General features: G+C 48.5%; 1 protein-coding gene across 1 annotated transcript; it reads right to left on the reverse strand.

The window, feature by feature from the left end:
* Window positions 1-1,451: 1,451 nt before the first annotated feature.
* Window positions 1,452-2,243, reverse strand: LOC136502087 (uncharacterized). Its single transcript, XM_066497573.1, has one exon. The coding sequence runs from the start codon at window positions 2,241-2,243 to the stop codon at window positions 1,452-1,454; it is 792 nt and encodes a 263-aa protein (XP_066353670.1).
* Between the last annotated feature and the right edge of the window lie 10,252 nt (window positions 2,244-12,495).

Consider the following 12,495-nt stretch of genomic DNA (forward strand, 5'->3'; position numbering starts at 1 on the left):
TGAATATTGAGACATGGATTCTATGGTTTCGTCGTCGTATTCCTCCTCATCCTCGTCGTTAACAATAACCGTTTCACCATGATGAATCCACACTGTGTAGTCCTCAACAAATCCTCGCATAATCAAATATGATCTGATGATAGTCACATCTGTCCATGCCATACGGTTTTTGCAATCTTTACAGGGGCAAATAATTGTATCTTTATTCTCTTTCAATGTCGTTGCATGATTCTTTGCGGCTTCAATAAATTTATCCACCTCTTCACGGAAACCTGCCTTGAACCTTAACGAACCATACATCCAAGAGTTCCTGTACTTCATTTTTTACAACAACAACAAAACAAACATTAAAGGACTACTTATTCAGATATATATAAAAATGAATCAAATTAATAATTACTTGAGAATAATTGTATATACTTCAGATATATATGAATATAAATCTAATATAATTACATGAAGCATACAAACACACCATGATAGAGAAAAATTAATTAATGGGCCATTTATCCATAAATAATTAAAATACATATTTATTAATTACAATAAACAATTTCAAAGACAACAATTAGCAATAATTATACTTTATCCAATATCTTTCATACAAACCCTAGTCCAATTTTATCAAACATAAATTTACAAAAACGAAATTAATAAAAAAGTCAAACCCTAGATCTAGATCCACATGCACATGAAACATCCATAAAACTAACTAATTGTTCACTAAAATCAAGAAACATGTGTATGATCTTGTTCCCATCCCTAATTTATTCTAGTACATTTAAAACTTGGGTCTAATTTGCTTCATAAGTAGCTCGAGCACCATAGAAGAGAGAGAAAAATAAAACTCTAATTACTCACTAACCAACCATTAAAACTACAAAAAAAAATGTGGAATAGCATTTTCTTACCTTCTACAACCTCTCCACCAAAGGATTTGAGACCAAAACCTTCCCCCCTTAGTAGAGCAATTTTTGGGAGGTGCCCAAGGCCTCTCTACCTTTGTTTCATAGGTTGGAGTGAGTGACCCGAGGAGGAAGAAGGTGATGCAGCTGTTTTATATGTGGGTCATTTGTAGGGGCGGCTGGTGATTGAGCCGCCCCTACAAATCGGAGCTATGTATACGGAGGCATTTGTAGGGGCGGCTCAATCACCAGTCGCCCCTACAAATAGCAACTCTAGGGGCGGCTGGTGATTGAGCCGCCCCTACAAATCAGACCCCATTTGTAGGGGCGGCTGGGCGGCTGGTGTCTGGGCACCCGAGCACACCACTGTATGGGCGGCTCCATCGCCAACCGCCCCTACAAAAAAAAAACAAACAATTGCTAAAAATCGTTTTTTACATAGCGTCGTCCACCAATTTTACACATATATATGGGTGTAGATGGGAAAACATTCGTTTTGCAATCACACTTGTTCACCAATTAAAGCTTTTTGCTAGATTTCCACAATCACGTTCGGTATCTGGGAGTAAGTTCCTTGTCGCCGGGGTACGGCTGAGTTGGGATGCCCGGGCATCCCATTCCAGACAAGAACCCACACAAGAGCGCCCCGGCCAAATACCCAACACAGTGCACGGCTGCAGGGTCGACGGCGCAGCACGGCAAGCAGCAGCACCGCACGGTGCTACCGTCGTCGTTGCCGAGCACGCACGCGAGACAGTACTCCACGCCGGCGCACTTGGGGCACTGGTACGACCACGGTGCGGCCTTCCGCCCCGCGGTCGTGGCTGTCTTCCCGCACTTGAGACATGTTCGCCGCGGCCGCGCCTCGCTGTTGCCGCTGTTCCCACCCGGCGCCGACGGAGGGCGCAGGTCAAGCCTGGTGTGCTCGTGCAGGTCCGGCGGCGTGGTCATGCTCCTCGGGAGGTTGCAGCAGCGTGGGTGAGCGCTGAAACCGCACCTGCTGTGGGCGCAGCTGTAGGCGACGGTTGGCGTGCCGAGCGGCTGGGCGCAGAGGCTGCACGAGAGGCCGGCGCGGGTGTCGGCGCCCAGGGTGAGGCGGTGCTGCGGGTGCCCGAAGTGGCGCTTGAGCGTCGTCGGGCGTCGGTAGCAGGCGTCGTGGAGGACGACGGCGCAGCCGAGCTCCGAGCAGCGATAGGCCGCCGCGCCGGTCTCCACGTTCAGATTGCACATCCTGCACGGCGACGGCGGGGAGTCGTTGCGGTCGACGCGATTAAAGCGTGCGCAGTGCTCGGGGTGGGAGGAGTGGCCGTGATCGGATACAGATAGAAAAGCCCCCATTACTGACGACGAAGAGGATGAAGAACCGGCTGATGAGCAACGCTGGCTGTGTTGTGTGGTACGCAGCGAACTAGAGCTAGAGCACGAGCACGACTGCACAAACAATCCACGATATATATACGTGTATGTAAAGTGCGTGTTGCCATGCATGACGCATATGATGACTTGGCACTGCACCGAGATGCCTCTGTGCGAATCGACTCGTATATTGGTGCTCAAACTTTGTACGCAGATAATGGTGCTCGAGCAACTCCTAGAATAATAACGGTCATCCCACAGAAATTAACCGACCATTTTAGTTGGATCATCCTTGGCACCGAGATTGAAGCCCCCAGGACCAAGCGCCGCTAGTCTGCGCACAAACGAATTTGTCACTGTGGATGAACTCGCCCGCCATGGCAATTGCGCAAGTGCCGCACACGCACATGTCGACGTCGTCGGCGGCAGTCTCGCGAAGGGAGAGAATTCCCGTACAGATCGGAAACAAAAGCTCGACAGGTGATTAGTTTCAGAAAACCGGATTAATCTAGTGGCAGCACGTGGAACGACTCACCCAATCATCGAACAACTGTCATCCAGTTCACCAGATGATCCGCACGCACACCCCATACCTGGCGCGCCACTGTCGACGAAATCTAGTCGGCAGTCTACCAAGAGTATGCCTGCGGTAGTAGATGAATCGGTGGAGGTGCGCGTGATGGAAACTAGATGGTGACACAGAACGCAGGGACAACGATTTAGACAGGTTGAGGCCATCAACTTACGTAATACCTACGTCCTCTGTCTTTGGTGGATTGTATTATGAGATGAGAGATATGGGGATCCTAGGCTCGTACTTGGCCATATGGCCCGTCCCGTTGGCCCGACCCACGGCACGATGTTTCAGCCCGGCCCAGGCACGGCACGGCCCGGTGGTTGGTGGGCCTGGGCTGGCCCGGCCCGACCCTTGGGCCATGCCTGGGCCTCACTTTCGGCATGGCGTTCCGGTCTGGCCCGGCCCGACACTTTGCAGGCCCAGAAATGGCTTCACAGTATATATACGTTGAGCATAACTAAAACCCTAACTCTCTTCATCTCCCTCAGGCACCGTGCCCTCCAACCCTCTGTCTCCGTCTCCCTCGGGCGCCGCTCCATCTCTCTCGCTCTCTCTCCCTCCCCCTCAGGCGCAACTCCATCCCTCTAGCTCTCCCTCATCCCGAGCATAACCGAGCGGCCACGGCGGCACAAGAGGCGCGCTGGAGGCCAGGGCTAGCTCGCGCGCATGGAGACCACGGCGACGCAGGGCGGGCTCGCACGGGTCGTGGGCACGTGGATCCGTGCAGCAGCAGCTCCTACACCTTCCTCGGCAGCGGATCCAGCGCCACCACCTCCACATCGGCGGCTGCGCGCATCGTCATCAACTCCGACAGCAAATCAGGCAGGAGCAGCTCCTCCCCCGTGCAGATCCGGTGGGCTCCCTCCTCCCTCCCTCTCCCTCGGTGGATCTAGCGACCTAGTGGAGCTGGCAACCCCGGTGGCGGCCGGCCTCGGGCAGATCCGGCGGGCTCCCTCCCCCCTCTGCCCGTGCGGATCCGACGCATCTGGATCTCGGTGGCGGTCATCTAGATGGGAAACTTTGTGTAGCTTGTTCTAACTTTTATCGTTTTGCAGGCCGCAGGCTTCTTGCTCAGTTGCGGTAGCTGCCGTTGAGGGACCGGAGTGCCCGCGATGGCCGATGGCGACGATCCCCCTATGTAGCGCTGCCTGTGACTCTAGGCCAGTCGGGCCATCGGGCCGGCACGGCACGGCACGAGGCCTTTTAGGGCCGTGCTTGGGCCGTTAGTGCTGCCCGTGGGCCAGCACGGCATGGCCCGATGCACCTGACGGGCCGTGCCAGCCCGATGACCTCCGGGCCGTGCCGAGCACGGGCCCGTGTCGGGCCAGGCTGGGCGGCCCGAATGGCCATCTATACCTAGGCTAAGCCTGGGGTTTGTCTCTGTATCTCGACTAGGGGGCCCCTATCCCTCCTTATATACTCTGGAGAAGTAGGGTTACAAGGAAAGTATCCTAGCGATTACATGGCAAGTGTTCTATTTAGATTACCGTATCCATAGTATCTGATCAGGTCTTCTAGGTGCCTTGCGGTGTACGTCGAGCAGTGTCGTGCACCACAAGTCTTGATGTCATGGGCTAGACCATCCCTGATGGCACGACCCATGTCCCTTGCCATGGGTACCTAGGGTTATACCCCCACACTCACCATGCATGGGTTTAGTTTGAAAAAAAATTTAAGTTTTGATTTTTGGGTTCTTGGAAAACCTGGGTCGTTACAGTACGCCCCCTCATAGAAATCTCATCCTGAGATTTAAAGTCTGACACACCTTTCGAAGAGGTAGGGGTAGAGCATCCGAAATTCTAACTCTTTTCCCAGGTGGCTTCTCGTTCGGTGTGGTTGCTCCACCGAACCTTGCACATAGGTATGGTAATGTTTCTAGTTTCCTTATCAGCTCTGTTAGGTATCTGGATGGAATGCTCCCTATACTCTAGAGTGTCCTGTATATCTAGTGCCTCTATGGGTACCTGCTCATCTGGTAGCTTCAAGCACCTATATAGCTGCGATACGTGGAACACTAGGTGTACTCTTGTCGATTCCTCTTGCAACTCCAACCTGTGGTGCTCCCGTGAGTGGTGTATCCTCCACAAGGTTGAAGGGGATAGGGTTAACATCTCATTCATGACCATAGCCACGGCCTCCGCCGCAGATAGCCGGTGCAGGGAAAGTGGAATGGAGGAGCGGACGCTCAGAATGGCGGCACGACATCTTGTTGCAAACGTCATTTGAGTTGTGGGCTTGTGTTATTAAGCTATTAGCCAATTTAAAATAGTTTTTAACTAACCATACACTCAATCAAAGAAGCAAGAATAACCATAAAAAGCATTAAGATCCAAGCACCCATTACATCAGTTTATTACATTGTGATGTCTCTAGCAGCTGCACTGGAAGACTCGCGAGAATCGCACTACACGCAAGTAGGTTCCAAAAGAGGGACATTCTACTCTACTCCTGAAAGTGAGTCATGTCTCATTACCACGCAGGGCTCATCATCAGCACTACAACTTCTACATTATTGGATCATCCCTAGACCATAGCTGAGATCTCTTTGAGCCATCTGCCCGGATGCTTTTCCTCTTTCTGGTATAGTCTCTTTTTGAGGGCATCGAGGATCATGTCGTTCGCCCGTTCGACCTGATCGTTGGTTCTAGGATGGGCAACAGAGACGTATTTGATGGAGATGCATCGGTCTTCATAGAAGTCCCAAAAATGATAACCAGTGAATGTAGTTCCGAGATTGGTGATAATGCTGTTCGGGAGACCAAATCTATGGATGATATTTTCGAAGAGATCGACTACCTTCTTTGCAGTAGCCAAAACAACCGGCTTGTACTCAATCCACTTGGAGAACTTGTTAATGGCGACGTACAAGTACCAAAAACCGCCTAGCGTGGGCTTGAAAGGCCCCATCATGTCCAGTCCCCAGCATGCAAAAGGCCAAGAAGCTAGGGTGGCCTGCAATTCCTATGCTGGCACGTGTATTTGCTTGGCGAAAAATTGACATCCTTCACAACGTCGGACGAGGTCTTCTGCGTCGGTGATGGTCGTGGGCCTGTAAAAACTAGCTCGAAAAGCTTTGCCGACTAGGTTTCTAGAGGTCGCATGATTGTCACAGGAGCTAGAGTGAATTTCAAGGAGTAGTTTTACTCCCTCTTCTCGGGTGATGCATTTCTACAGTATCCATTCCTTGGCGCTTTTCCTCATCAAGTTCCCGTCTATCAGCACGTAATGCTTGTTGCGACGGATGAGGCGTTCAGTTTTGGTCTTATCGACGGGTACATCGATGTTGGTGAAGTACTTGATGAACTATTCCCTCCAATCTACGATCGACAAAGGTACTGTAAGTACCAGCTGCTCGGCGGGGGGGATTTCTTGAACTTCCTTCTCTTCCTTAATAGACGGCGTAAAGAGATCGTGAACGAAGACCCCAGGTGGAATCACGGTGCGAGAAGAGCCTATCTTAGATAGGTGGTCGGCGAGCTGATTTTGGTCTTGTACCACGTGGTGGTACTCGATACCGTAGAACTTTCCTTCGAGTTTCCTGATCTCGGCGTAGTATGCGTCCATCTTCTCACTGGAGCAGGACCAATCTTTGTTGACTTGGTTGATGACCAACGCGGTGTCTCTATATACCATGAGGCGTTTGACGCCAAGCTCGACGGCTATACGGAGTCCATGGAGACATGCTTCATACTCCGCGGCGTTGTTGGAAGCTAGAAAATGAATTCGGAGGACGTAACGGAGCTTGTCCTTAGTTGGAGTAATGAATAAAATGCCAGCACCAGCACCATTGATGTTGAGGGCGCCGTCAAAATACATCACCTAGTGCTCGAGGCAATCAGCGAGGATGGGCTCTTGGATCTCGGTCCACTCAGCGACGAAGTCAGCCAGCACCTATGACTTAATGGTAGGCCAGCTTCTGAATTCTATAGAATAAGTGCCGAACTCGACTGCCCACTTGATGATGCAGCCATTGGCCTCTTTGTTGCGGAGGATGTCCCCTAGAGGGAACTCAGTGACCACGGCGATCTTGTAGTACTCGAAGTAATGACAGAGCTTGCGTGACGTGACCAGAATGGTGTATAACAACTTCTAAACCTGAGGGTAACGAGTTTTGGATTCATTAAGAACCTCACTGATGAAGTAGACCGGACATTGCACCTTATAGGCGTGCTCGGCCTCCTCGCGCTCGATGACGATAGCTATGCTAACGATGCGAGAAGTGGTGGCGATGTAGATCAATAGGGTTTCATCTGGTTGGGGCGCCATCATGATTGGAGGCTTCATTAGAAACAACTTGAGCTGCTCGAAGGCCGTATCAGCCTCCTCTGACCAAGAAAAGCGCTCGGAGGCCTTGAGTAGTTTGAAGAACAGTAGTCCCTTTTCATCGAGGTGTGATATAAAGCGGTTGAGATCAGCCATGCACCCTGTGAGTTTCTGTATATCCTTTACACAAGTTGGCCATTTCATATTGGTAATGGCGGAGACCTTGTCGGGGTTGGGTTCGATACCGCGGGCGCTGATGATGTAGCCCAAGAGTATGCTGAATGGAACTCCAAAGATGCACTTTGAAGGGTTCAACTTCCATCTGTATCTTTTTAGGTTGGCGAACATTTCTTCGAGGTCGACGATAAGATTGTCGGTGATTTTGGACTTGACGACCACATCATCGATATAAGCTTCGATGTTGCGGCCAATCTGTTGGTCAAGGCACATCTGGATGGCCCTTTGGTAGGTCACCCTGGCGTTTTTTAGTCCGAAAGACATGGTGGTGTAGCAATATGCACTGAAAGGCGTGATAAATGATGTTTTGATATGGTCGTCCTCTTTGAGGGATATCTGGTGATAGCCGAAGTAATAGTCGAGGAAGGAGAGGAGTTCGCAGCTGGCGGTGAAGTCTACAACCTTGTCTATCTGAGGTAGACCAAAGGGGTCTTTAGGGCAGTGTTTGTTGAGATCAATGTAATCAACACACATTCTCTATTCTTTATTCTTCTTTTGAACAAGGACTGGGTTTGCCAACCAGTCATGATGATACACTTCTTTAATAAATCCAGCTGCTAGGAGCCATTTTATTTATACCCTAATAGTCTCCTTCTTGTCCGGTGTGAATCGTCAGAGTTTCTGCTTGATCGGCTTGGTGGTCGGCGAGACATTCAAGGAGTGCTCGATCTTCTCCCATGGTACCCCCAGCATGTCTGCAGGTTTCCAAGCAAATACATCGGCGTTGGCACGTAGGAAGGAGATGAGCACACTTTCCTATTTGGGGTCAAGATGAGCCCCCATCTTGATGGTCTTGGTGGGGTCGTCGAGGCCGAGGCCGACCTCCTTCGTTTCCTTAGACTTGGTGGAGGCACGAGGAGGCTCCAGCGCTGGGATCTCCAGGTCCTCGGCGAGCACCGTCTTGGCGTCGTTGACCATGTTGGCCATCTAGATGGAGAGGTCGGTGGCTTCGGCAAGGGAGAGACTCTCTACTTTGCAGGTGTAGGCGATGGAGAGGTTGGCCCATAGAGCCAGAACTCCTGTAGGCGAAGGCATCTTCAATACCAAATAGGCATAGTGCAGTATGGCCTTGAACTTGGCTAGAGCTGGCCGACCAAGTTTGGCATGGTAGGCGGTGTTGAAGTCGGCGACGTAGAAGTTGATGTGCTCGACACGGAAGTTGCTAGCCGTGCCGAATTGTACCGGGAGGGTGATCTCTCCAAGCGGTTTGGAAGCTTATAAAACTTTGCTTAAACAATATGAGATATTTGCTAATCTCAATAGTGAACTATCTACTAAAATTGAGCAACTTGAGGCTAGTGCAACAACAAATGCATGCACAATCAACGATGAGCAACTTGTAAAGAAAAATAAAAAATTAAAAGAAAAGTTAGCAAGCTCACAAGAATCTTATAAAAAGTTTGCTTGCTAAAAAAGAAACCATGTGCAAATATTGTGATGAGCTAACTAATAAAGTTGCTAATCTTGAAGCCGTTGGTACAACCCCCACCAAGGCATCTAAAAAGAAAAGCTCTATCTTTAACATGTCTAAAAAGGATGCCTCTACTTCTTGTAATGATTTATGTTTAGACTCACCCTTGTGCAACCAAGTTTGTGTTGAGAAAGTTGTTGTAGATACATGCACACAAGAGGTTGCAAAGGAGAATGAGCAACTCAAGCAAGAAGTAGCTCGCCTCACCAAGGACTTGACTCAAGTGAAAGGCAAGACGAGCAAGCCCAACTTCATCAAGATAACACCGTCAAGGGAGTAAAGAAGCTTGATGAAGGACAAACCGTGGTTTGCTATGTATGCCACAAGGAAGGCCACAAGTCCTATGAGTGCAAGGTGAAGAATGGGGGAGGAGTAAAGAAGAAAGAGAAAAGGCAAACAAGCAAGCTCTCCAACACCTACACCAACAAGGTGGACAAAAAGGCCTCCACACCTTATCTCTTGAAGAAGAAGAAAAATAACAAGGTGGTGGCCATCAAGGTGAACAAGCAAGCCAACAATGGAGTCAAACTCTTTTGGGTGCCAAAGGATATCATTTCCAACATGAAGAGCACCAAGAAGGTTTGGATCCCGAAAGGGAAGTGAGAAGTCCGATGGACTTCGGGGAATTTGGAGACTTGGCAAAGTATGGGTGCATTTCATGGGGTGCATCATTATGGATAAAGTCATTGCCAAGTGGGTTAGTAAATACTATGGACCCAAATCCGCCTTCCCATGTTAGGTAACTAGATGTTATTACTTTTAATTGGTATTTCCTTCAAGTAGTATCAATTTGCATTTCCTACAAGTGGTATTTCTTACAAATTGGTATCTTTAAGCATCTAGTTACTTTTCATGCCTATGTTTGCACCTGCATGCTTATATCTTTTGTCATGTATACACTAGGTATATCTTATGGTAGGCTTGCTTGGTTTTATTCTTAACCCTTGGAGCAAACCTACATGGTTTAAAATTGTTTAGGAGCACAGCACATAGCTTGTCTTTTGATTGTTCATCTAATATGTGCCAAAGTCCAAATTATAGATAATTTCTCCCGAATATCGCCTTCGAAAATGATTCTCACATTCATGTGATGTCATCTTTCAAGTGGTATTTTTTATTCTAAAATCAATGTGCATGTTTCCTACAAGTATTCCATACTTGTGTGCACAAATTTAGGGGGAGGAAACTCTACAAGTTGGATTCTTTGAGACTAACACCTTTTTAAGCTTATCATGTGTGTAATAGTCTCATTGCAAGGAAAATGGAGTCCCCGGAGTTAAGCATCATACTTCAAATATCCACCACCTATTGCAAGTGGTAGAAATCAAATTGATTTCCACATATGGTATTTCTAAACTGACATCATCATGTTGATTTTATTTTGATATTTATATGCTTTCTCCATGCATTATATAGATTAAATTCCCTTGAACAATAAATTGCCAATTATGCATGTGCTTTGCCTTCTACCATATGTATGCATATATTTAGGGGGAGCTTAGTCTATATAATGTGAGAGTCAAATTTTGTGACCTATTCCACTCCACATACAAAGGATCACAAAGTTTGACCCTCCCTTGTGCTACTAATGTCTTCCTTTTCGGTGTTTGATTCCAAAGGGGGAGAATTTAGAGGACCAAAAGCAAGAATTAATTTGTAGGACCAAAAGCTAGATCATAATGGTCTACAAGTGGTAATGGTCCGAGAAAGGGAGGATAGTGGATTATGGATTAGCCTATGTAATGGGGTGAATTTGTAGGATCAAAAGCAAGGCTTAAATCCATAATACCACATGGGGATTTTTGCAAGGGCAAGATAAGTTTTCAAGTGGTATCTTCTAGTCTTACAAGTAGTATCTTTTAGCATCATATAACCTTGCCCCTTGCATTGCATCCTTGCAAGTAGATAGTTTTTAAATTCCAAAATTTTTATTATTTGCTTGCTTTTGTCGTGTTGTCATCAATCACCAAAAAGGGGGAGATTGTAAGAAAAATGGACCCTAGGCCCATTTACTTTGGATTTTAGTGTTTGATGACCAACACAACCAAATTGGACTAATGAATTTACAAGTGATTGTTTTGTAGTCCAATAGGGTGCTAGACGTGACTTGGATGAAGGCGATGTGATGATCCGATGATCAACACCATAAGCAAGACCCTAGAAGCACAAGAGAAGACCCAAGATATCAAGCAAAGTCCAAGCACGAAGATAGGAACCAAGCTGGACGCAAGATCACGAAGAAAGAAGCTCACAGAGGTGACCGGACACTGAAAGGTGATCGACCAGACGCTCCGATCAGTGACTCGGCTACAACAGATGTCAGCAGCAACGACCGGACGTTGAACAGTAAAGTGACCGGATGCACCGATGGCACTGTTTATCATCCCAGCAACACGTTCAGTATTGACCGGACGCTGGCGGCAAATCGACCGGACGTAGGACTGCAGCGTCCGATCGAGTCCAGAGAGGTTCCAGAGCGGCAAAATTACGACCGGACACGTCCGGTGGCATGTGACCAGAAGCTGGCAGCGTCCGATCAGTTGATCGCGGCTCTAACGGTCGAGACAACCGGACGTGTCCGATCAGGACGACCTGAGCGTCCGGTCAGTAGCAGAAAAGCGGGATTTCATCCCCAACGGCTACTTTCTCAGTGGGGCTTATAAATAGACCCCCCAACCGGTCATTTGAAGTGTGTGGAGCTGAGGAAACATATCTAGGGTGTTGGTACACCATTTTAGTGATCTCCACTTGCATAGTGATTAGTGTTTCATTAGGTGATTAGCGTAGGTGCTTTGCGAAGTGCTTAGGTTGATTAGACCACCGCTTATGCGCTTCCTCTAGGCTTAGGCCTAGCGTTTAGTGAGGTTTGCATACCTCTTACCACTTGGTGCTTGCACGCACCATTGTTGTACATCGGAGGGCTTGTAGTCTTGCGAGATCACGCCAACCACGTTTGTGGTGTGGCCGCCACCGTGTACCGGAGGGAACAAGGCACACGGCGTTTCGACCGGAAGCTTGATAGTGAAGATGGCGGGGAGAATCCGGGAGAGGCTTGCCGGAAGGCACATCGAAGACTCACTTGCGTGTGGGGAAGGCCCAAGGCTATCCACGGAGTTACCTGACCAGGAGCTTGGCCCTTGCTAGGGATTCCTTGCGAGGGGCTCCAACGAGGACTAGGGGGAAGCTTGCGCGCTTCTCGATACCTCGATAAAAATATTGGAGTCGTCGATGGGAGTTTGCATATCTCTACCTTGCTCTTTAGCTTCCGCATTTACATTGTTTGTATTACTTCTTTTGTGGTAGAGATAGCAACACACTAGCAAAACTATAGTTGCACATTAGATAGTTTATCTTTTGCATAGGTTTTGCTAAGGTTAGAAAACGAGGCCATAGTTTAGAGAAGTATAATTTTAAGTTGCCTAATTCAACCCCCCCCCTCTTAGGCGTCATGGTCTTCTACAGGTGGATCGGAGTTGCAATGCAGTAGAGACTACCATTGACAGGAATCAGTGGTGGATCCAGGAAAAATTTTAGGGGGGGCTGAACAAAAGTCCGACAGCAACATACCTCTGACTGCTGCTCGATCTTAAGTCTCAGCCCCACCTACACGATAGAACTTTGCCTAAAAATTCATGGGGGCTCCAGGGGCGCTCCAGGGCTCCGGTATCGGTAGGGGGACTCGAGCC

The sequence above is a fragment of the Miscanthus floridulus genome, chromosome 13, assembly GCF_019320115.1.
Source record: "Miscanthus floridulus cultivar M001 chromosome 13, ASM1932011v1, whole genome shotgun sequence".
NCBI lineage: Eukaryota > Viridiplantae > Streptophyta > Magnoliopsida > Poales > Poaceae > Miscanthus > Miscanthus floridulus.

What these genes read in the sequence shown, in the direction of transcription:
- LOC136502087 (XM_066497573.1), bottom strand. Translation starts at nt 2,243, where the DNA reads ATGGGGGCTTTTCTATCTGTATCCGATCACGGCCACTCCTCCCACCCC.